This window comes from Tyto alba, unplaced genomic scaffold (assembly GCF_018691265.1).
Source record: "Tyto alba isolate M040663 unplaced genomic scaffold, T.alba_DEE_v4.0 Super-Scaffold_17, whole genome shotgun sequence".
Lineage (NCBI taxonomy): Eukaryota > Metazoa > Chordata > Aves > Strigiformes > Tytonidae > Tyto > Tyto alba.
Genome location: NW_024881279.1, coordinates 20,662,008 through 20,687,126, shown reverse-complemented (window position 1 = coordinate 20,687,126; position 25,119 = coordinate 20,662,008). Strand labels below are relative to the sequence as shown.

The following is a 25,119-nucleotide window of genomic DNA, read 5'->3' as shown; positions in this document are numbered from 1 at the left end:
CTGAACCAGGCACTGGAAGCTTCTAGCTTTTAATAATTCACAAAATACAAGCAGGCAAGCCCACTGCCCACTGGAAACAAACCAACAGATAACATATTTCCAAGAGGGCAAACGCAGGAATGCACTCATTTGTCTCAACAAGTATTAACTTTATATATAAATTACCTGTCTACGCAAGTCTCTGGTCTTTTTGGTCATTTTATCAATTGCAGAGTTCAGTGCATCACTCCTTTCTTTGCGTCCAGCCTGAAAAATAAAAGACAAAGAGGTAAATGGGTGTTCAGGGACTCAAAGGAAAACCAGTATTATTCATTTCAAGTACACTGACAGATGCCCTGGGGTTTTTTTTTTGTTCTGTTTTTTTGTGTTTTGGTTGTTTTTTTTTTTTTGTTTGTTTGGTTTTTTTAAGTGATTACGCACACTAGAAGTAGTGTCCACCTCCCTGATAAAGCACTCTCTCCCTGGCTGGTTTGGGTGGTACAGGAACATCTGACATCTTAAGATTTTCCCTTTAACACTCTTCAGCTTGCTTTCATATGAAAGGAATGGTTTCATAAACCTAGATGGCTTTTTGCTTCTAATCCGCCAGAGACCTCTGACTCTTAGATTTCTCTTTCCCGCCAGCTCTGTCACCCACCCCACGGCCGGCACTGCATCGAGCCCAGAATGGCCCTGCTTCAACTCTCGGCCTCCCACAGCCTGGGCTGCTGAGGTGGCCCCAGGCCCGCGGACTGCACGCAAAGATCTCGCACGCCGCCTCCAACCCGCGCCTGTGAGCACCCTGCAAGCAGTCCCCAGCGCCGCGCGCCCGGCACGCGTGCTCCCTTGCGCGCCTTCACACCCAGCTAGCACAGAAGACTGCTCTCGAGTAGGCAGCCCAAAGCCAGAAATCAATTATCTTGAAGGTAAAACCCTTACAAAACATTGGTTGGGGATAAAATCCAACATCTAGGCCCGCCTGCTGAGAGTTGGATTTCGCCAAGATCTAATACAGCAAATTTCGTATTAGCCCTGTTGTTAAAGAGGGGGCAAAGGGCCAAGAAGCAGTGGCAGTTTCTCTCTTTATTTAAACAGACACTGGATTGGAAATATTCTAATTCGTATCAAATTGGAAGTGTTAGATAAAACAATGGTGGTGGTTGGGTTTTGTTGGGAGGTTTTTCTGTATAATATAGCTTATATTAGTTTTGAAACACACTACGCAACCACAATCCAATTTCTAAAGTTCTAAGCCACGATCAATATAATTATCCTGTTGAGAAGAAAAACCATTTAGCAAGACTAAAGTGAGGGGATGCCAGATATCAATTATTCAGGTGACAGGCTGGTTTGAAATATGTGGATGAACAGACTTGAGTCTAAAACATGGAGTCCACTCTATAGCAGAAATAAAAATTAAATAAAACAAGGCGGGGGGGGGGGAAGGAATTAGGATGTTGTAATGTCATTATAGTTTAATGAATTATTGAAGATTTGTCACCTCCTTGATCAAGTAATTTGAATCTCATCACAAAAGGTAAAGAAAAAGTGACCAAAATTAAAACCAGGAGCTCGTTCTGACTGTGCCACAGGCTTCAGCAGACCCAGTGTTGGCCTGTTCCTTGCTCCACGTTTAGAAGTCAAAGCTGAAGTCTCCGAATAAAGTGAAGATTAATGCTACTTACTGAACAGTTTGCTGTTCCCATGCTTGGTGGATATAAAAACCAAAACGCAGTTAAGCTAGAAAGTCCTTGTCCAGCTTTCACCGAACACGATCGTGCCGTCCCACGCCAGAGCGCTGGGCACGCTGGCGGCAGCGGGCACCCAGCTCCTCACGGTGGGCGATTCACCCGAAAATCTGACACCTGCCAACTGGCACTACACCAACTGAACGCCTGCTGAGACATAAACCCGCAATTGCAGCCGCTGGCTCCTGCTGATGCTTTCACACCAGCTTACCTATTGCAACGGGACTATTTTACCGAACCCATGGCACCCCCCCTGTACACACAGGCGTTTTTTTTCCAGGAGTATCTTTGGATCCAAGATACGTACTCATCTATTATGTAGCAAGCCAAATGTTCAGCTGTTCCAAGAAGTGCCATTTTATTTCTCCCTGGGTGCCCCCACTTTACCGCTTTAACACGAAGCAGGAGTCCACCCATCGCTTCCCCTTTGCTGTCCCCCTGGCTTCACAGCCCAGAACAGCCTCGGTGCGCCAGGACCAGATGCTTTTTGGATGAGAGGAAAACCAAGAGATGGCTTCCACTAATGGACGTTCAGTTCATAAGATCAGACTACAGCCAGTCCTATGCAAAATGCCCTGAAAAGCATGCAATGCATATTTTAGAGCTGAAGCAGCACCAATTTTGTACTGTTGATCCACTCCTATTAAGTACACCACAAATTAGCACAAAGAGCTGTATAATCTAAGCCCATTAGACTTTAGCAAGGCAGATCCGGTTTATTTCCACCTTGTTGGCATTCAGAAATTTTAGTACAGGAGCTTGTTAAAAATATGAACAGAATTTCCTTCTGAAGCTTGCAACATAAAATGCCCTGCTAGCTCAGCTGCAGTAATTAAACAATTCAGCACACAGAGCTACTAATCCAGCTCCTTCATTAGGGCTGGTGCAGTGGGGCAGAACAGGACACCCCCACCTCTGTGGCTACAGAGACCCTCTTGTCATTAACATCTGAAATCATCACAGCCGATTCTAACGAAGGTCCTGGCCCCGAGACAAGGATAACAAGTTTTGGCCATCTGAAGTTTCTTGATATTTTTTGCATAAAATGAAACACGAAACACTAACTGTGGGGACAATTAGGCCCCGTTAGGTCCAAGTGGAGGCAGCTAGTGGGACAGCGGTGGCTGGAGCATACCAACAGCTGTACAGCCTGCGGCTGCAGGAACCCTCCAGGACACACACAAACACTGAAGATCATCCTTGACCACAACAGTCACTTTGTCCAGCCTTCCACAGGCCCCATGAATTTTACCCATTGGTTCCACTCTACGGCTCAACAAATCCTGTTTGAGCTAATCTCTCTCTCTCTCAAGTAATAAACTGTGTTTTAAAGGCTCCAAGTGACAGTTTACCACCACTGGGTAATTTGTTCCAGCAAACAATTACTCTTACTATTAAAAAATTGGTCCTTGTTTCTAGTCTAAAATTTCATGGAGAAACCACCAGTGACCTGGCAGCACAACACATCCTAGCTATCAGCTTCTCTTATCCACGGGATTAGGACTCCTCACAATAGTGAAGCCTGAATATTTAGATTACTGATAGGATTTTCATATATTCAGCACAAAACTGCTGAGGGAATCACAAGCTTTGCAGGAAGCAGCTAATAGATTCAGTAGATTTAATAGGGTCATGTTGACCATGTCAGTCATTTTGCAGTACAATGCTACAGCTCTGTCCAGTATCACGGATAATAAATTTAGGCACGGTGCAAATTTACTTTAAATTAAATCAGATCTTTATCAAAGAGGCTAGAATTGGTGTTAAAAATTGCTCATTTCCCCCACCCCCTGTAATCTCTGTTCTTCCACCATCATTGCTACTCTGCTTGGAAAGCAATACAAGCAGCCACTGTCGCATCCTTGCTGTTCCAGCTCACACAGCTATCCGCACTAGTCTTTGTTTTAATGGCTTAAAGCAAAGAAAGGGGATTTGTACACAGGGAAGCAAGTGGAATCACCATCTCTGTCAAAGCATTCCCTTTGTAGGTCTGCCATCTGAAGTAAAACAAAAAAGAAAAAAACAAACCCAAAACTGAACTGAGGTTTTTCTTACAGCTACTGATGTTAAAATCTAACCCCAACTGATTTATAAAGGTAACAGAGCATGGTGGTGGCAGCGCGTGAATGCTGTCTTAAAGCCACCAGGATCAGCAGCACAAGTATTACAATGGGTTACTCAAAAAGCCGTATTTTTATAGCAAAACATCAAAAACTTTTCTTGTTAATCTCGATGGTTCATCATCAGTTAAGGTTAAGCTAAGACCGCAGAGCTATTGAGAGTAACAGTGCCTCCTGCCCGGCACCTGCCCTCACAGCAAATGCACCCCTGCCGAGTCCAGCATCCCTCCTTCCCAAATCAGCACCCAGATGTGAGCCAGCTGTGCCACCACTGTGTGACCAGGAGCCACCGCTGCCCTGCCTGCTGCCCAGCACGCAATTACCTAAAAGGGATGGTTCACAGAGAGGTTTCTGCTTCAGGTCATCTGTGAACTGTCTTCTCTGCTGTGTATGACAGGCAGCGTTGCGGTTAATGATGGTGATTTAATGAGTGAAAAATGAGTGTTTGGCATACCTTCCTCTGGACAGGCAGCGGCAAAGGCAGTTGTATGTCAGCGTGCCACTGCTGAGTGGTGCTTCGTGGGGAGGCACGAGATTTAGTGCACAGATTCAGTTCATCACATGCTTCGTTTCTGCCTTGACACCTAGCCTAATTACATATCTACAAAGCATAACCATCCATATCCCTCTATTAATGTGATACAAGGGCTGCAAACAAATCCCAGATATAATAGCGCTGATTCAAGACCAGGAAGGTTAAGCAGCGAAGTATGACACACATGAATTTCAGCGGTGTTTTCCTATCTGAGGTCTGGTGGGTGAGGAAGCAGGACTACACACTGGTTTGCTGCAGGAAGCAGTCTCCCACGGCGAGCTCATGGCTCACCAAAGCACGGGGGCTGCATGGTATCAGCCAGGGTTCAGCAAGAACCCAAAGCAGAATGAAGATGCCTGCCCTCCCCGCCTCCTGCGCAGCGTGCCATGCCATGCTGCTCCCTCCCTGACACCCTCCAGCCACAGCAGCCCAGCGCTCCTGCACTCATCCTGGTACAAAGAGGAATTAAAATGTGCAACCACTACCAGGTGCAGAGTGCTGCCAGACAGTCACCGCCCTACACTGCAGCATACATGGGTCCTTTGCACCCAGGAAGAGAATGACACCCAGCCGAGGGTGCTCTGTCCCACTCCTCCCACCGCCCTCTCCTGAAGAACCTCTGCAGCTAGCCTGAAGAGCTGCACACGTCTGTTGATAATGCATCACCTTGGATGTGCCTTTTTTTTTTTTTTTTTTTTGTGTGTGTCCACTTCTCAGGGCTCACTGCTAACCCAGCCCCACGGTAGCACATCTGAGTGACAGTACACGCACAGTAATGCTACAGCCACACGTCTGTACTCACCTCCTTCGCCTCATGGCCTTACTGACAGAGCACGAAGGCTATCTTTCAGTGAAAAGGCAGCAACGTGCTAACATCCAGCAAAAATTAACGCGATAATTTCTTCAGGCAGAAGGGTGAGCTGTCTGTTTGCACCGTGCCACACACATGGCTGCAAATCCGGGGTGCCTCAGCCTCGCCTGCAACTCCAGGGCTTGCCATCCTCCAAGCCCACAGCACAAGGAAGTCACGCAGCGCACATGTACATCAAGTAAAATTAGCTTATTTGTTGTTCTTAATACACTAGGAAGGCTTCCACAAGATGTCAGCCTAACTAAATGACAACGCTAGCCTCAGGGTGCAATTCTACTTTTCCAGCCCCTGCTGTTTAGCAGGAAAACCAGTTCGGCTGCTGCTTGAGGAGCGGGGTAAGGGAGAAGCCCCCCAAAGGGTTATTCGGTCCTAGCAAGCTTATTCCTGAGGGGGACGTGCCATTTTCTCTCTCCGTGTTGCACATGACGGTTCGGGCAGTTCCTCTGAAGCACCTGTTCTGGCAGAAGTCCCCAGATGGCACTCATACATGGTTTTCCTCAGCAGGCAAGCGAGTTTTCAGTCTCAGGAGAAACGCAACTGTGTGAGTTTTGTGGGCAGCTGAGGTTTATTCCCAGCCTATTATACCTCAACACCCCAGGCAGCTCCCAAGGAACGATGTGAATATTACTGCAGAGTTCCAGACTCAAGAGAATCAGATGCACGCTTTCGGTAATAGCTGTTATTTCACAACAAGTGCACATAAAAACACGTTTCGCTAAGAAAAGCGCCCATAAAGTTCGCGTTAACAGTTTCCCAAACAGGAAACTTGCTGGCAAGGTGCTAAATAGCCCTTGTTTGGTTATGGGCCAAAGAATGGAGAGCTTTAGAAAGGAAGCAACTTACGGTGTTTGAACATTAACTCTTAACTCTGTGCCAAATTACACAGTCTTAATGTGGGAGGAACCTACCAACAGATACTGAGGCAAAAAAGCAAAACGTTTCCAAAAGATACCTAATTTCAGCCTTCTGGTAATAGCAAAAAGAGGTAGCACAGGAGACGAGGAACATTTGACCTCATTGCCATTGTCATTTTATTAATTATGCCCTTTGGAATGTTGTTTTTAAATGTTATGTTATCACATTTAAATGTTATTAAAATTCAAATCAACACTTCAAATCAGGATTTTGCACCAGATGAGCCGCTACAGGAAGCACGACCACAGGTCCTTTGGTGCAGTAGTTCCATCAGACAGCTGCCAAAGGCTAGATTTCAGCTTCTCTACTTTTCACACAGTGAACATTTAACATGAAGAAACTCTTTAAATAGATTTATGTAATTTCTTCACATGTGTTTCTTTCACCCTAAAGCAAATGTGAAAATATTTACTATGGCAGAGGAATTTAAGAAGTTTATCTACCATTTCCTAATTTGTTTTATCATTAAAGATAGTTACTTTCCTGATGGGTTGGGGGTGAGGCTTTTTTTGTTTGCTTTGTTTTTTTTTTTCTTGGGTGAGTTTGAGGTTTCCTTTTTGTTTCACTTGTTCTTAAAGAGTTCACCTTCTCCATCCCTTTACTTTCCATTTTGCACTCCAGTCCGCTCTGAACAGGACAGCCTACCACAGAAAGGAGGTACTTGAGTATTACACACTTATGTCACGGGACAGCAACGGGAGAAGCAGGCAGAAAACAGCAAGTCTTAATTTAAGTAAGCACCTCTAAGGAACCAAAGCTCAATAAAAAAGGTAAATGGCATTTTATTTAAAAATCTTCTTTTGACACAATTCATCATCTTCCTCCAGCCGCAATGGAAGTTTGTTATTCTCAGCTCATCGCATATCTTGAGGTCATAAGTGATACCTCGCTGCTACAGAGCAAACATTTTCAAGTGCCTTCTACTACATTTCTGCTTTATATCTCAAGCTGAAAATAAAAAAGCTTATCCAAGTTGCTCGGAGCTGGAAGCTAGCACCCCCCTGCCTCATCCACGCCACACCAAGGCCAGAGCAGCTGCTCCAAAGGCTTTCCTCCACATACGTACAAAAATCTTAAAACCCTAAAAAAATTTACAGCAAATCTGCTCGTTTACCTTTCAGCACCAGCTGTCCTGGAGAAGAGTCTGCTCCAGATAAAAGGGCAATGAACTTTTAACGCGAGCAGCCACGATGGCACATCTGCCTCCTCCGTGCTGTGCGTGCAGGCTCCAGCCAGAGACCGGCCCTGCTCCGACAGCACGGGCAGCTTTGCAGGGTCACTGTTTCTGCACACACACATTTCTGCAACTCTAACACACATGGGGTAACTGTTACGGACCTACCCCGCAGCAAGATGCTAATAGAAGTACCGTCCCCCTTTTACAGGGGGGTAAGGACCCCAGGATGTAACCAGTGACCACAAGAAAGCCCTCAGAGTGCTCTGAGCCCCGACGGTAAGTGCCAACCTCACTATTTCCTCTCCTGCACTCCAAACCCCAGGAAAAAAGCAAATACAAAAGCCACCGTTTTGGGGGAAAAAATAGATTTTCTAGTTTCATAACTGCATGCTGTCAAGCTGGATTCCAATTAAATTTTTCCTGTGCCCTAACGCAAGCTCTGCTTTTTCCAGAAATTTCTCATCACTTGAAACGTTCGCTCCTGTCCTCTCCTCCCGGGCTGTGTGCTGCACTTTCTGACACACCACCTTCATCTAACGGTCTCTTCTCTCCCTTTGCCACTTTTGCAGGGACCACAGTCGCGCACAGTTGTTAGGCATAGCTCTAAGCTGCCAAATGCCTCTCACCTCCGCAAAAAGCTGGAGCTAACCAGCACCCTCTATTCAAACCGTGCATACTTTGCATCTAAAAGTTCCTTTTATGCAGCAATATTTAACAGAAAACCAGCAGCAGCTAGCACTAAGGCACTTCCAACCGCAGCTCTGCGCTGCTTTTAACGCCAGCTGAATACAGCCAGCACAGATGCAGGAGTGGGGGGTGCGGGGTGGCACAAGTCTTTCCTATTCCTTGTATCGTGGGGACGAAGGACTTCTACCGTTGATTCCTCCCCCCCCTCCTCCTCCCCTCCACCCCCAGCAGTGGTCTTTAACACGATCACAGTATGCACCACAATGCTTTAAAACAGCAAAGCTTCTGGAAAACCCAAACAAAAGGAACGTCACTAGGTGACGTCAGCCTATATACAGCCCTGTGTGGTCGCAGCGCATAAGCAAATCCATTCTTGTACCGCTTCCCTGAAAAGCTTTTCAGTAAATGCACTCATGCTACTACAGGAGCTTCTCTCAGCAATAAGCCACCCATCTGCCATCAACAAGTTAGGACTAAAGGAAGCCACAGCTGCGGAAAAAGAAAACGTGAGCTTCAATTAAACAGCTGAGCAGCCACAGAGGACGAAAACTTGTATTAAGCATTGATTTAAAAATTGCAGACCTGTCAGAGGAGATCAAGCCAGTGATTTCAAAAGGAATATTCCAAGAGAGCATCGTGGATTCAGTTTTGCACTAATATCAAAGGACACTAAACCCAGTAAATTATTCAAAGGCTATCTTACATTAGAGCCTTTTACAGACTCACCGCGTTGAGTCTAAAACTACGACTGAATGCAACCTCCAATGTACTCAAAAGAATGGGTAAGTTCCTGCGTTTCTATATACCTTGTATAATGAATGACCGGCTATGCTTTAAAGGAGCAGTTAGGTGCTAAAGCAAATTTTTTTCTGCACTGAACCTTATGAAAAAAGTGTTTTCCGATTGTGACACTGTAATCCTCCGTAATAGAGATAAAGACTCATCCTAAGTGTAATATCCACGTATTCTGTGTTTCGTAGTAAGTTGTTTCTTGCATTTAGAATTAGCTTGTCGGAAATGCATGGCAATGTTATCTGCAGTGAAATCTTCCATCGTGATGTTCAAAGTGTACTGATAAGGCTATCCTATCTTGTTGTTTTCCTAAATTATATTCTGCAGGCTTACATTTCAAGTGGCCATTAGGGGCTCGTATGCTGGCAGCACTATATGCAATGAGTATGGTTTTAAAAATGCTGCCTGCCTTGGGCATGGCTTGTCCACCAAAATGTCGCTGTGAGAAGCTGCTCTTTTACTGTGACTCTCAGGGGTTTCACTCAGTGCCAAACACCACTGAAAAGGGCTCGCTAGGTTTGTCACTGAGGCACAATTATATTTCTGAACTTGAAAGGGATCAATTTGCAAGCTTCAGTCAACTTACTTGGCTTCACTTAGATCATAATCAAATTGCAACAGTCAGAGAAGATTCTTTTCAAGGACTGTATAAACTTAAGGAATTAGTCTTAAGTTCCAACAAAATCTTTCATTTGCCAAACACAACTTTTAGCCAGCTGCTTAACCTGCAGAATTTGGACCTCTCTTTTAATCAGTTATCCTCTCTGCACCCCGAGCTCTTCTACGGCCTTCGCAAGCTACAGACCTTGCACTTGCGATCCAACTCCCTGCGGACCATCCCGGTCCGCCTGTTCTGGGACTGTCGTAGCCTGGAGTTCCTGGATTTGAGCACAAACCGCTTGCGAAGTTTGGCTCGCAATGGATTTGCAGGATTAATCAAGCTGAGGGAGCTTCACCTAGAGCACAACCAGCTGACAAAGATTAATTTTGCTCACTTCCTCCGGCTGAGCAGCCTGCACACGCTCTTCTTGCAGTGGAACAAAATTAGCAACTTGACATGTGGGATGGAGTGGACCTGGGGCACCTTAGAAAAGCTCGATTTGACTGGAAACGACATCAAAGCCATCGACCTAACTGTCTTTGAAACTATGCCTAACCTTAAAACCCTCCTAATGGATAACAACAAGCTCACCACTCTGGATTCCAAGATCCTAAATTCGCTGACATCCCTCACCACCGTGGGCCTCTCCGGCAATCTGTGGGAATGCAGCCCAAAGATCTGCGCCTTGGCCACATGGTTGAGTGGCTTCCAAGGTCGGTGGGAGCACTCCATCCTCTGCCACAGCCCCGACCACACCCAGGGAGAGGATATTCTGGATGCAGTGTATGGTTTTCAGCTTTGCTGGAATTTATCAACTGTTGTTACACCCGTGGCGACAACGGACGCAGCTCCGACTACCGAGTACACGAAAAGAATGAGCTCTTCTCATTTCCATATGGGAGACAAAGAGATTCCAACTACGGCAGGCATGGTCGTTACCACCGAAGAACATTTCCCCGAGCCAAACAATGCCATCTTCACTCAGAGGGTAATTACAGGAACAATGGCTTTATTGTTTTCTTTCTTTTTTATCATTTTTATAGTGTTCATCTCCAGGAAGTGCTGCCCTCCCACATTAAGAAGAATTAGGCAGTGCTCAATGATTCAAAACCACAGGCAGCTCCGATCCCAAACACGGCTGCATATGGCAAATATGTCAGACCAAGGACCCTATAACGAATACGAACCCACCCACGAAGGACCCTTCATCATCATTAATGGCTACGGACAGTGCAAGTGTCAGCAGCTGCCGTATAAAGAATGTGAAGTATAATACCTACATGCCATCAAAAATTAAATCAGATAAGTAACCTATTTTAAAATTGTAGGGGACCTACATCAGATTCTAATTTTTACAAATGTTGACATAAAGCCTAATTTTCCAAGCTACTTAATGGAAACATTGTTTATGGAGTGGTGCAGTATTTTTAAGTTTTTTAAAAAATAAATCCATAATATTTTCAGTGTTAAAGAAGCAATGATCAAACTTGCACTCCTAATGTTTAAAAGTCTAAAAAGATGCTCACCTCAAACTATGTAAAATGTTTCATGTTATGTAATTATATGACTGTGTGTAAACATTTATATCCAAGTCTCCATATTCTACTTTTTCTAATGAAAACAGTCCGAGGGGAAGGATACTGGATATCTGTACAGAGATCTGTGGGGGGACGTACGCTCCATTTGTTCCACTGCAGCTGTAGGATCCCAAACACTCCAGCTGGCTCTGTTCACTTTAAAGGCAGCCGTGGAGGAAGATTTTCCTCCTCTGATAATTTCACTCCAGTAAAGAAAAGGGGAGGGGAAACAACAAAAAAAAAAAAAAAAAAAAAACAGAAAAAAAAAACCAAAACAAACCAAAACAAAAAAAGGGCAACAAAGGTCCAGGCGGGGATTTCAGTGCATTAGGGACCAGTGAATTTATTTTAAATAGTTTCCCCATCTGCATATTCAGTTTGGCTTGCCTAAACGGACCTTGCTAAAGCTCACAACAGACACAGAAAGGAGCAGTTCACACGATCACAAATTAGCAGGACGACTCTCCAGGCGCTTACAAAGTAGGCAGTGTAGCTTATTTAGGAAGGCTCAGTACGACGGGATCGATTCTAAATATTAAGTGCATTCAATTATTATCGGCTCTCTGGTTTGACTCGATGCTTTTCATGAATTCAGGCTAATTACTACTATGAACAAACAGCATTTCAACACCTTTTCATGTGTAAATACCCTTAATGCAAGTTTTTCTTAATTAAAAGTAAATATCAATTGCGAGGTTAAGGAGAAGAAGGAAGGAAGGAAGAAGCCTCTCTTTGTCCCCCCGCTGCCCCCCCAGCTGAGGCTTCCTCTCGCCTGGAAGCTATTTTCATGCACTAACTCCACTGGTTTCTCTGGAGACAGAATTAGCCCCTGCAATATAAGCTCTCACTTGTCCTCCTCTTCCAAAATTCAAGGTAATTACCAGTAAAGAATAAACAAACCACAACAAACATACCTTCTGATAAGTTAGGATAATATAATTAGTTTATAGAATAGTTCACTGAAAAAACATTTTGTTTCTTACTTGATATGGGACAGAATCTAAACTAGTATGCCATTTAAAAAAATCATATATAAATATATATACATACACGCACCTCATTCTTAAGGAGTAATTTGATTTCTTTAGCCAGAAGTACCATATTGCTATTTATACTATATTATGAAATTATATGTAAATATTTGCAGATCTATGCAGCGATGGTGGTACTCAGATGCCACAGGGACAGGGGGGGTGGGGGGTCTGCAAAGGATTACATTATTTTTAAGTCAACTGCTCATATATTGTAAACATTCTAACCAAAGCTAAAAGGACCAGAGGGATGGAATTTTTTTAATATATATATACATGTATGTATAACAAAAAAAAAAAAAAGTGTGTTGTGTCCAATGCTGCAGTGTTAAACAATTACCAGCACATACCGATGAAGAAAAGAAATTCCTCACAGTGTTGACATACCTTGAACAAATCAGTAATTACAGTATGCTAATTGTGTTGTACTAAACTATTCTGCAAACTTTTTAAACTGAAAAATCACTGCATAAAAATCTGTTTGCTATTTCACTCTGCTTTTATATATCTGTATTACCACTTAGTGAGGTATTTAGGGTGCAATTATACAACAGTTTGATGTTTTATTGTGAAATGAATTCGTCCAAGGCAATTATAGCAAGATAAGTGTGACTTCTGTTAAGATTTTACATAAAGATTTTTCAATTACTGGTTTTGAAGATATTAATTTGCATCATTTTACTTTTACATACAGTGCCCTTATAAAACAAATATTTTGTTTACTTCTTGTGACTCTGTACTTTAATGGAAGAGATGTGGTGAAGCCTAATGGTTTTCCATAGATTCCTTTGAACCCTCGTAACTGTTCATACTATGATGAGCTGATTTACACCTATTCTAGGAAATCAATTACTGCTTTTAACTGAATACAATAAATCCTGCAGGGCAGGTGGACAAAGAGCAAATATTCTCTATGACTAAATCCCACGTGAGCCAGAAGGCCAGACCTAAGCTGATAAATACAAAAACGTATTGGTATTTAAGGGGTTTTGGCTGCTTGTAGAAAGATTTGCTTCATTCCTTACCAGGAGTAAGTGCTCCCAGCTCTCCCCTCACACCCAGGCGTGGGTGTATCACTGTCTCAGCAGCAGCCTGCCCCTGCCCGTGCACCTCCCTCACCTCACGTTAACTAACATGATGGTCTGCACCAGGGGGAACTGGAAAGCAGACATTTTTGAGATGAGTTTCATGTACAGCTGTAGGGTACGAGCAGAGTTATAACTAAACTCATTAATTACCCTGGCAGCCAAATAATCTGGCTACACTATCACCAACCAATACTGAACTCTGGTGTCCTCAGCTGCATTTGCAAGAGGAATTCCACCTTTCTCCTCAACACCCAGCAGAAATCTTTGCTGTAAGACAGTTCAGAAGGAACCCCGTCAGTCTTCCACATAGTAACGAGGAGTGGACACTTGACTGAATCGCTGAGGTTCCTCCCAAGCAGGTGCTTTCCCAACACACCAGCTCTGTGTAGAGACCCACTCCATCTTTATTAGCTTACTTATGCCCAAGAAGAGTAAAGTCAGGGGGTGTTCCAGCAATGCTGGATTTAATCCTCTTCTCCATTCCTGCTACTCCTACTGATTTTCCAAGCATTAAAGCACTGTTCCATCATCTCTCAAAGGAAACACACCCAAGCACCCAGTCTCTCCCCAAAACCAGCATCCCCAGTTTCCACTGGTCCTGCAGTGCTGCCTTGGCTTGCAGACAGCAAAGCAGGAGGCCAGCAGACACAGCCTAACATGGCAACGTTCAATTTTACTTTGACTCTCTGTACTACACACTAATATGCAGCCAATCTCCCAAATGCCATGGTTTATGTCTGCCATTTCCAAAACCATTTGTTGCCAGGTTCCAAGCGTAAGCAAAGCAATTCTGCAAACATTACATTTAGGGTAACAGGTATCATAAAACTCGCAGAATGTCAAACACTAGCAGTGAAGTCAACTTGAATTCCCTTAGGAGGGACAGCAACGACAGGCAAAGCCATTACTCTCCACAAGGACAGGACTAGAGGCTGTTAATTTTCGAGGGGGTTTTTTTGTTTTATTTTTTAAAAAGTTACTGTTTTCCATTCTCAATTGCTTGTGACTCTTCCAGGCAAGGAGGGTATTGTAATAATTGCATTACTCAGCAGACTGATTTATTTTGTTTATGGAACAAGAACCATGATGATTTGGTTTAAATTAATCATATTTCAGTGTGAGCACCGGCCGATGAGAAGAGGTTGTTAACTTGCTCTCCCCAGCTATCATCTCTGATGCACAGCCTCAGTTTCTACAGATGCTGAATGGCATTCGAGGTGCTTCACCACCTCTAGGCACAGCCCCATGCAAGTGTTCAGGGCCTTTTAGAAATGAAAATGTCGTCTTCTGCTCTTGAGATCCTCATTCCATCCAAAGGTCTCCAGCCTCACTGATCTCCAGCCGGCTTTTCCTCCTCCTCACCCTCGTGTCAGTGAAATGCAAACCTAGCAGTACAAGTTCAATTTCTGAGTCATCATACTGGAACAGGTCTGAATTAAAGCTTTCAGTTTCCCTCTTGTTAGTCTCTCTGTATTAGATCATCGTTTCAACGCACACAACTAAAAATTACTAAAATGGGTTAGCGTTTAGTCTCCAGCTGAAGTGCTCCTCTGCACAGAGCTCCCATTTCCTATCAGATGGAAACATAATTAATGCCGCTGTATCAATGTTTGTTTTTGTTTGCTTTTCCCCCAAGCAGAAATTATCTGATTTTTCAGCGATAAGAGTATAGCTTGCATGCAAATCTAAGCATCTCAGCTTATGTCCCATTACCCCCTCTTATAAGATAGTGGCCTATTGCTAACATGTAAAATCAGAACTATCCAGTGGCTTTAAACCAGAAATCTGCACTACACACTTATTTTTTTAATGTGTCTAAGTCAATTTCTGTACTACTTTAATGAAAATAAAGTTGATTTAATTTTGTGATCTGCGTAGCTATCAAAATCCATCTGTTCAGACCTATGAAATCTATCCAGAAGCTGAATTTCATCTTTCTTATGAAGTTTTCCATAAACATTAAAAGTTCAGAGATATATACAGTATTTCTCCTCCCCCCAAAAAAGGAACAAGCAAGGAAACCACAAAAATCAAAGGCAGTTTCACAGCAGCTGCTCCTCCCTCCCCATGCCTTTCTCCATTGCAAGAAGTCCCATACACTTAAACAGGTGCCAGGCTTTACTTTTTAAGCCGTCACACTAGCAGGATGCTTAAAGATCATTTCAGAGTCACCTGGGAATTCAGCATTTCACATCCTGTGTAAAAACCTTTTGAGAGGTATCTAGGGAAAGGTAACAGCAGCTTTGATGAATATAATCAAGCCTCAGACAGGGCAAAACACCATGCAGCTTGTGCACCTCTGGTGTAAGCACTGAAAAGCTACACTTGTTATCCCTCCACTACTCCTTTGGAAAAAAAAAAAAAAAAACCAAAACAAAAACAAAACCAACCAACCAACCAAAACCCATCCCATTTTTCTTTTTACTAATGAAAACATTAATAAGTGAACTATTCTACCATCTTAGCAACCAGAGATTAAAAAGAGTCCTAGATGCATTGTATTTAAATTATGTTTAAAGAGCCAACTTCTGGTGGGAGGGGGATGTAAGTAATGGAGTAAAACAAAGTGCAGTGTACAGAAAAATTTTGTTATTAAAATTGTCTATACTGTAAAACTGAATTTGCCTCTTTCTTCCTCCCTTTTCAAACAGAGGTGTCAAAAGCTCATTATTTCACAGTACGTAAAGACCAGTCTATATCCACCATGCAAAGCAAACACTTGGGGTTTGGGCCAGTCCATTTGCCATAATCGTATCAAATACAGCACCTTCTGTTTTACTACAATGCCTGAGCTGGTCTGCATGGGTTCTTCTCAAACAAGGTGTCTGCTGACTAGCGAAAGTTGTTTGTATAAGCAAGATGAGAGAGTGAAAACTAAACCAAAGCCAAACTCCTGGCCCTTGAAACTGAAGCCCAGTGAGTACCTGCATCAAACAGCACAGGCAGCAGCATCCTCCCCAGCGCGCTGGCGTGAGCCCCAGCACGACCCGGCAGAGGCTGCTGAGACCTGGCTCTAACCCTGGGCGTTCTGCTGGGGTTGCCTGGCAGACCACCATGGCCACCATTTGGTCATGGCACTTCCAACAGGGCCAGCTTGCCAAGAATTTAGCAAAGACTAAGAATCCATCTCATTTAGAGATGTCAAACTAGCAAGACATCACTTCGGCTCAGAATTACAGCCACCTAGAAAGTGTCAGAAATGCATTCCTGGTGTAAGAGGCGTTCTTTGTATGGGCTACCGTAATGAATGTAACTTTCAAAATCATGGTGCTTCAATAACACGGGAAAGATTTCTGATTTAGAGAAGTGACAAGTTCACGGACACAACCCAAAAGCCTTGATACAACAGCTAAGCAAAAGAACAAGTTTCAGGATGTCCCAAGATTATTACATGCACTGAACTGCCAGCTAAAATAATTTCAGTAAACTAAGCGTTAGCTGCATTTACGTTTTTGCAAAAGGTTTGGCTAGAACAAGTTCCCAAGGGCTTTAAATATCAGTTGGTTAACTGCCTCTCAAATCTTTCAAATACTTTGTTTAAGAAAACAGACTTATCACATGCTTTAAAGAGACTAATTTTAATACAAAAAAGCATGTCTCAAATGCAAAAGCAGTTGTTTTCACAAGTAAAGGTAAGATACATACGAGAAAAAATGGTATTCTGAATATACTATGAAAAACCTTTAAATCCAATTAGTAACAAGGAAATGTCAACATCACTAGCAACTTGCTTTTAAATGTAGGCTGTGTTAAGACAACTGCAAAAAAATTTGAGAATCTCGAGTCTGACCGTAGAGAACTGCACAAATGAGCTGAAAATTGTAGCACATCTGGTAAAGCACCAACTCCCTCCTCCAGTGAGTGTACAGGCTAAGGGACAGAATTCACTACAAGTGTTCATTCATCATAAAACCCTAATGTTAATATTTACTGTGATATGTTCTTAAGGAAGAATGTTTTATAACATCATCATTACCTAATCAACAATTTCATTACCATGAAGCTACTAGGAAAACAATTACACTGTAATGAATTAAAGCTCTGTCTGTCATATCTGACATCAGGAACCATGTGCTCTAGGATTTATTTTGGAAAAAATTCTTTATGATGAGGGTGGTGAAACACTGGCACAGGTTGCCCAGAGAGGTGGCGGATGCCCCATCCCTGGCAACATTCAAGGCCAGGTTGGACGGGGCTCTGAGGAACCTGACCGAGTTGAGTATGTCCCTGCTCATTGCAGGGGGGTTGGACTAGATGACCTTTAAAAGTCTCTTCCAACCCAAACCATTCTATGAAGCAAAGAAATTTCATGTTTATTTCTGTGATGCATAGCCAAAGAGGTTTGGCTACTAAGAGCATTCAGCAAACATTTCTGGGATGAGAGGTAACCAAAACATCGGTTTTAATCAACAAGAAATTTGACTTTTCTTTCTTTCTCAATCCGCTAAAAGGATGAACGCCTAAGACTTAAATATACACAAAAATCAATTGAGACCTTCTGAACTGGCAGCATAAGAAGCAGCAGCTAGGAGCCAAATAGTTACAAGAGGGGAAAAGGTCTTGAGTTTAATACAAGGTCTTCTCCCCAGTATGCAACACAAACACTTCCAATACACACATAAGCAAAACTATGGTGGTATTATCTACTATCAGGATATTTTAAGAAACTAATAAATCTTCCTTCAAAAAAACAAAGTATTTATTTCAAATACCGTTAAAGAAACTTACGCCTGTTTTCTCCCATCAGGCTCTACTACTTGTATGTTGAAATCTCCAACAAACTAGACACAGAGAAAGTGCCATTTTTCTTTTCCACCAATCCTTACCCCTAAAAAGTGTGCATCCACTGTTTGATACAGGTACATTATGCTTTACACCAGTTTAAAAAAAGCAGCCTTTTTTCATGAAAAATCTTGAAGTGGAAAAGGTTCATCCATCAAGAAGGTTCTTAAATAATGAATGGGTCATAATTCTTTACAGTCAAAAGCAATTAATTTTCTGTATTATAATCAGGAGAATAAATCTGAAAAATCCATTCTAATGGCTCTGAATCTGAAAGTAGTGTTGCAGTTGAATTTTTAATCTTAAAATAGAGGAGCAATGAGGACTTCTGCTGTTTAAACATACAATCTTCTACCAAACAAAACAGCTTTACTGCATATTTAATAGGTAGAACGGGTTTTGCGAGACCGCATGAGATTAGAGACAGCACTAGATACAGGAAATGCATTTCAAGTAGAAAGGTACTTCCAAGATACTTCTCAACTGTATAGCTACAAAAATTCTTGAAATATCCCTTTATGAAGTGTACAAAACACTGCAGAAAAGCTTACTGCAAAAAGTAGTTTTACTTACATGTTTGCACAGAGCCAAAAATATCAAGAGGAGTGGTAAAGCGGAATCCAGCTCAGCCCTACAGCAAGTATTCTTATTAGGATGCATTTGCTCTCTTCCATTTAACTAACTCCTAAATAATCCATCACACATCCAGAACCTCTGCCTCAAAAGCCATGTGGTGTTAGCTGGGACTATCAATTTCTGCCCTCAAATAGATTGCTTCAACCTTGATACCACCTTAAGTTTTTAATCTTTCAGAGAAGAAAAAACTGTAAAATTAATTGAGCTCTTAGTAAAGCTAATAATGACACAATCTGTTAGCAGTGAGAGCATGGGAAAGGGAACAGGGGCACAGACTACAAGTGAGCTTCCATCTCTAAAGGCACCACACAACAGTTACCAAGTGGAACACACATATGCATTCCCCTGCGCTGCAGACACTTTCAGAAGCTTTGTTAACAATACCTGCTTTGAGTAAGTCAAATTTTAGCTACCCAAGCCGACTCACCTGACCCAAAAGGTGCATACGAAGTGATAAATTTCATCCCCAGCCCAGGCAGGAACTTCGGCACACACCTATCAAAGGTTGTACGCCAGGACAAACTATTAAGTTGGGAAAACCACACAGCAGGACACTCTGCAAGCCCTCAGGTCTAACTGTACCTCATTTAAAGAGCAAGACATATTAAAGCATCATCTATGTTATCCCCAGGATAAGACAACATGCTTCAGTAAAGACTTGGAACTACTTATTGATCAAGTCTAGCCCTGAAGCATGCCATCCCCAAATGAACAGCAACATCTGTTGTACCAAGGTCTACAGAGATTTAGGATTAACTCCATGCTTGAAATTCTGGTTGAATAATTTAAGGATTAAGGAATTGCTCCTCAGCCGTTCCAGATAGTCCTGAAGATGGAAACAGATGTGCTGCTGCTTCCAGGTAGGACAGACACCTAGCTCAGCATCTAGGGGAGCAGCAGATCACTGCAAGGCAGACCCAGAGCATAGGCAGGCAACTTTGGTAACTCCTAGTGACAGCTGGAAGCTTTACAGGCATCAAGTGTATATTTTTAATGTTCAGGCCTTCAAGAATTTGAGCTCAGGGAGGAAGAAAAAGCCATCTCTAGTTTATATTCTTCTCTATGGACAACCAGTTTAGCTGTGAGACTTGCATCATGACAGCTGTGGAACTTGGAAATAAGAGATACCTTTTGCCTGCAATTAGCATCCAGTCCTAAAACACCAGAAACTTCAAAAAAGGTTAAGGTTAGACCTTTGATTAGGTTGTACTACAGAAAAAAAAAAAAAAATACAGTAAGCCCTGGCAGGTACTACATCTCAAACATGACACTACGCTCCTGAGCAAAAAAAAAAAAACAAAACAAAAAACACCTCAGATATCTTCATCAATTTACTATAGATTTCAGTGACAGTTAACTCTTAGGAGATGTCTGTACACTCTTTACTGAAACAGCAAAGTAGCATGCTCAATGTCCTGTCCCATGTGTAATGAGTTTTTGCCAAATATTACTCTCTGAGTGAAGAGTAAGTGTCTAGACCAGCTAAAATATGTCAGTCCTTTATATGAGGGACATCTGCTGCCCATACTTAAAATAATTAAACACCCACACAGTCCACTGCATAACATAATGCAACAATGAAATCAGGACTAAGGCATTTCAAGTATTTACAGACCACACATGCAACTGCAATATACCTTCAGTGCTGGGAACTGCCCAACACGTTACAATGCCTCTTCCCCTCCAAGTTTTTGATTTGTTAGCAGTATAGGTAATTATTGACAAATCTGAAACTTGGAGGAAACCACCACTTTGTTCCAAAACTGAGAAGTGTATATGAAATGAATTCAAAGCTCTTGCTCCCATGTTGCAGATGTACCCTGACCAGCAGGGACCAGGACAGCACAAGCCCACCAGACACACAGCGAGGTTCTTGCGCAAAAAGCACATGCACCAAAGCAGAAACATTACACAGAGACCTGGAAGGTGAGTGTGCTCAGCACCCTCCTCTCACACAGCTCAAGACTACTCCAGGACCTCCCCATGACTAACAGCTGTCTGACAGCATGCCGTAAAACACTGCGGACAAATGCAAGTACTGACAAAGTGGAGAACGACTCCAGTGTACCACGCAGATAAATTTCAGGGATATTACCCCTTCATATCTACAGCTGTCTATGGACAACAATTAACTTGACAAAGCATGCCAATGAGAGTGTCCAGAGACACATGAAAAAGTTTTATACTACATTCAAATGAGCTGATGCTACTACACTGCAGGCTGCTTTCTTCTTCTTAGCGGGCACTCAATCATTTGAATATAGCACAGTAAAGCTGCATCATCAAGATAGGAACTTTCTGACACCTTTTACTGTCCATTTATTCAAAACCAGTAATCTTCATCAGGTGAATTAGTAAGTGATCATCAACTCTGAAAAACAGTTTCAATTGTTTGTGCAAACCTAGCGACGCTGCAACACATTCTGTTCAATGGAACTCCTGACTTCAACCTGCGCTGTAACAGTCAAGAATAACATTTAGTCTGTACTCACTGACCATCAGACACCCACTGGGAGCCATGAAAATACAAGGAAACCACTCAAAAAATACGAGGTTATGTAAATAACAAAACAACCCAGCCACCCCATTCCCCCAAAACAGTAATTATGCACACATATTTTTTTAATTCATTGCATATAATAGAGACGACAGAGTAAATCTACCTGAAACAATATAAAATATATGCAACCAGTGATCCTGGGGTACACTAACTGAAAGCAATTTTTAAAAATCAAAAGCAAAACTCAAAAAACCTCCACTAATGGACAAGAAGTTTACCTATGGAACACAGAAAAACTTCTAAAAATTCAACTTTACAACAGCTTTTTTCTGAGTTTTTTACCCATTACCAGCTATAGGTCATCTGTCTTGCACTTCGGGTATTTCCTGGTGTCTAAACCTCCAGCTAAAGTATTGCTCAGTTGCCATAAATGAATTAAATGCACAGACTATGTTAAAAATATTTCTTACTTTTATCCTGGGCTGTTTTGTTTTGTTTTTTAAGTAATTAGTATGTACTGTTCCCTACATTTGCTTATGCAAGAGAAATGTTTTAAACTACTGACAGGATTAGGACTAAATGACAGTCCACATAGTTGATGCAAATTACACACAGACACAAGGTGAAAAATATGATAAAGAACAAGAACAGGTTTCAGTGATCTGAGCCAAGAAAAAAAATAAAACAACCTGCACCCATTCTGAACGAAAAGAGGACTTCTTTGGGATTATTAAAACAGCTTCTACCAAGGCCATTAAACAGCCTGATTTCTATATTGACAAGTGTTTTGGGTTTGTTTTTTTTTTTTTTAATGTAATGCAGCAATAATCAGGAAAGGCCTATTTTACCAGTATGTTATCAAAAGCATTCCACTGCCTTTGAAACAGATATTTCAAATTAGTAACATATTTCCAGTCTCTTCATTAATATCAAAAAAACCCCACCACCTCCAAAAGCCTTATTCCTCATAAGAGAGCTATAATTTGCAACTTCACTCTTGCAGAGTCTGTTCCCTAACAGAAAAGGAAAATCAGGAGAACACACAAGTTAGCCGTCTTCCAAATTTCTTTCATAATATCTTTTAACTTTAATGGCAGCTGACCAAAATCTTCAGGACTGCTCCAGGCTAAAACCTATTCCCAATCCCCATAACTTGCTCCAGAAATCCCACTCGAGAGCAATGGTGGGAGCAGCAGGCGCTGGGGCTGGTTTGTAAGCAGTTCACATCTTAAGGACAATTGAATCTTGACCATATGAAGTGATAAATTTCATCTCCAGCCCAGGCAGGAATGCAGTTACTAATTAACTTGTGTATACATCCATCCACCCACCCACCCACCCACTCAGCCCCTGTGCTCCAGCTGCAGGGGTAACTAGCAATTTCATTCAAATATCTTCACAGGCAACAGCAACTGAGCCAGTCCTCTTTTAAGCAATGGTGAAATCAAACCTGTGAGATTACTGTCTAGTGCTATCAATTTATTTCTTGAGGGGAAGAAGTATTACAACAGCACAAAGTAATTTTTTTTACTATTATTTTTGCCTGTGATGTGAGGGAGTAGGGGAAGGGATGAAGGGAGATATCTGTCTAGTCTGGAAAACAACATTCTCAAACATTTTGTACTACTTTTGTACCGCTACCAGGTAATGAGCTACTGGTGTCCTCTTAAGGCTTATTCTTACATCCAAAGAAGTTAACAGCATAGGTTTTATGATATAGATGACACACCTCTGCAACACATTTCCACCACTGAGGCAAAAATATCTATTCATACAGATAAGTAACGGTAGGAAAGTGCCAGGGTGCCAAGAAAGTCATGCTGCAGCAACATGCATCTTTTCCTTAAGAGCTCAAAAGAAAACTGAAATTGGCAACGATCCGTCATATGCTAAAGCTGAGTTTTCATTTAACTGAGTTTTCATTTAGCTGAGTTTTCTTGTTTACATTAAATCATGCTGCTGAGGCAAAGTCAGGACTCTACAAGCCAAACTTGAGCCCAGCATTAACAAAGCAAACGTACCTGAAATCTTTTGAAAAATATAAGAGGTTTACGTTTCCTGTTACCTTCAATATGTTTTCTAGTTGAACTCCAAGAGCCATGTTGAAGGGCTTCGCATGCTTAAGTGAAGTTTTAAGGGCTTAACATGGTTAAGTTTGCAAGGTCCCCACCCGCCCCTCAAGCGTGGGGTCCGGGTCTTCCTCCCCAGAGACCTCGGAGTTGGCCGTTCACACCTACTCAACAGATGGGAGGCAGAGTGTCTCAGCTCTAGCTCACACAACTCCAGCTGTGAAGAGGTTACTCTGCGGCGGGCCCGGCATCCCAGCCCTTCAGCGGTCTGCAAGCTCGTACTGCTCTTCCCTCCCCACGGTGAGCAGGCAGGGCAGGCGCCGGAGCTGGGGCCCACCGCTCCAGGAACTCAGGACGCCCGCTCTGCTGGGGCTGGTCGCGAGGCCGCAGCACCAGGGCCGACCGGGCAAGGGTCTCCTGGGCCAGCCCGCACCACAGCCCCGAGGCCCAGCCTCCCACCCCACCCAGCAGAGAGCAGAGGAAAACTGCAATGGAAAAGCAGCAAGCCGGCACCAGGCCGCAACAAACGGCCGCCGCGGCCTTACAACATGGGGCTACGCAGACGCTGGAGATCTATCAGAATTGCTGATAAAAGCGCTATTTTAAACCTGCTGTGTTTCTTCATGCCGCATGCAAGCGAAAACAACGCTGGATCACTCCCGATTGCTGCGCAATCAGGTGAGGCCTAATCCGGGCCGCTGGTGAATGACAACTGAGGAGCACAAGGAGGGCAGCACAATATTTTGTCAATACTTACAGCTGTTTCCTCACAAGCGGCTTTGTTGAATGACGACTAGTTAAGCTTGGCTACAGGTCAATTCATCTCACTTTCAGTATGGCTGGGTAGATGGGAGTAGCAGGATGGATGGGGAAACGTCTCAGAATACCAAATCAGAGGGACAAACGCTTCTGCAGGAGCCAGGAGGCAGCTGCGGGGGCTGGTGAGTAATCCGCTACCGCGGAGACGCCTTAACAGGCTTGATTTTTCATTTTGATGTTAATTAGTAACCTTATCTAAAGAGTATTTCAAGTTTCTTCCTTTACAAATTACGTGAACTAATAGATATATCCAGAAATATGAAAAGCAGGCTGAAGTTTACACCCGCAGTAATTGTAAGAACCTTGAAATATTTTAGTTTTTATCATATTTCACATGCATGTGAAAGGCTTTAGAAATAGAACAACTAAAATTGGAACAACACAGACCCCTGCAAAACTCAAATTAAAAAGAGTGAGCCAAGAAAGCATATGCCCTTTCCAAGAGGAATAGAATGCATTATAAATCTGGGAATAAAGCCACCTAACTCCTGGCAAGACAGCTCAGAGAAACAGATAATAAAACAATCCTACCAATACAGTCATAAGACATTCAAAGCTAGAATTAATGTATCCTTTATTCATTACTAGAAATATAAATAGCTTTAGTTTGTGACAGATTTTTAAGCATTTCCTGTAGGAAGGGATTCAGCAGCCTTAACCTGCAATATAGCAACAGAAAACCTATGTGATGTGAAGTTGCCTTTGACAGGAAACAAAAGGAAACAAAACTGGAAATAGCATCAAAAACTGACTAACTGTTGAGGGAGTAGCTACCCAGCACCTTTAGCCTTACCAGCACCAAAAAGGAGAAGTATCTCCTCTCCATCCCACATGTGCATCATGTAACTTCGCTTGCCTCCACAGAAGACAAAATTGCTTGAAACAAGAATGCCCTCGCTGACCGTGAGGTTGATACCACTGGTTGCAGTTAAAGAAAGCTAGCAACCTTATTCACATCACCTCCATTTACCTAAAGCAGGTGACTCATGGAGGAACCTTGCAGGATTAAAAAGGCACTAAAAACGTGGCATGAATAACGTCATCCTTCACAGAGGCACTATCAAGCCATTATTTACTAAGCTAACTAATTAGCCAGCCACCCTTGCAGATAATGAGAATGCATTAAAGTATTTAAAATTCCAGCACAAGCCCGACACATACAAAGTGGCTGCCCTTCTTCAAAAGAAAACGA

At 42.7% G+C, this 25,119-nt stretch overlaps 2 protein-coding genes across 5 annotated transcripts in view; one reads left to right on the top strand and one right to left on the bottom strand.

Moving 5' to 3' along the window:
• The window catches only part of CTNNA1 (catenin alpha 1), a 115,746-nt gene that overhangs the window by 47,630 nt on the left and 42,997 nt on the right, over positions 1 to 25,119 (bottom strand). For both annotated transcript variants that reach the window (XM_042789971.1, XM_042789970.1), the window contains exon 8: positions 166 to 246. In XM_042789971.1, coding sequence (XP_042645905.1) covers positions 166 to 246 — 81 coding nt within the window. The remainder of the gene's footprint in view (positions 1 to 165; positions 247 to 25,119) is intronic.
• Positions 8,018 to 15,736, top strand: LRRTM2 (leucine rich repeat transmembrane neuronal 2). 3 transcript variants are annotated; one of them, XM_009968153.3, is made up of 2 exons: positions 8,018 to 8,814; positions 9,152 to 15,736. In XM_009968153.3, the coding sequence occupies exons 1-2, from the start codon at positions 8,811 to 8,813 to the stop codon at positions 10,696 to 10,698; spliced, it is 1,551 nt and encodes a 516-aa protein (XP_009966455.2). In that variant the 5' UTR covers positions 8,018 to 8,810; the 3' UTR covers positions 10,699 to 15,736. The 3 variants fall into 3 exon arrangements, with proteins under 3 accessions (XP_009966455.2, XP_032848588.1, XP_032848586.1); XM_032992697.2 differs by having other exon boundaries at positions 8,019 to 8,814; positions 9,601 to 15,736; XM_032992695.2 differs by having other exon boundaries at positions 8,019 to 8,814; positions 9,580 to 15,736.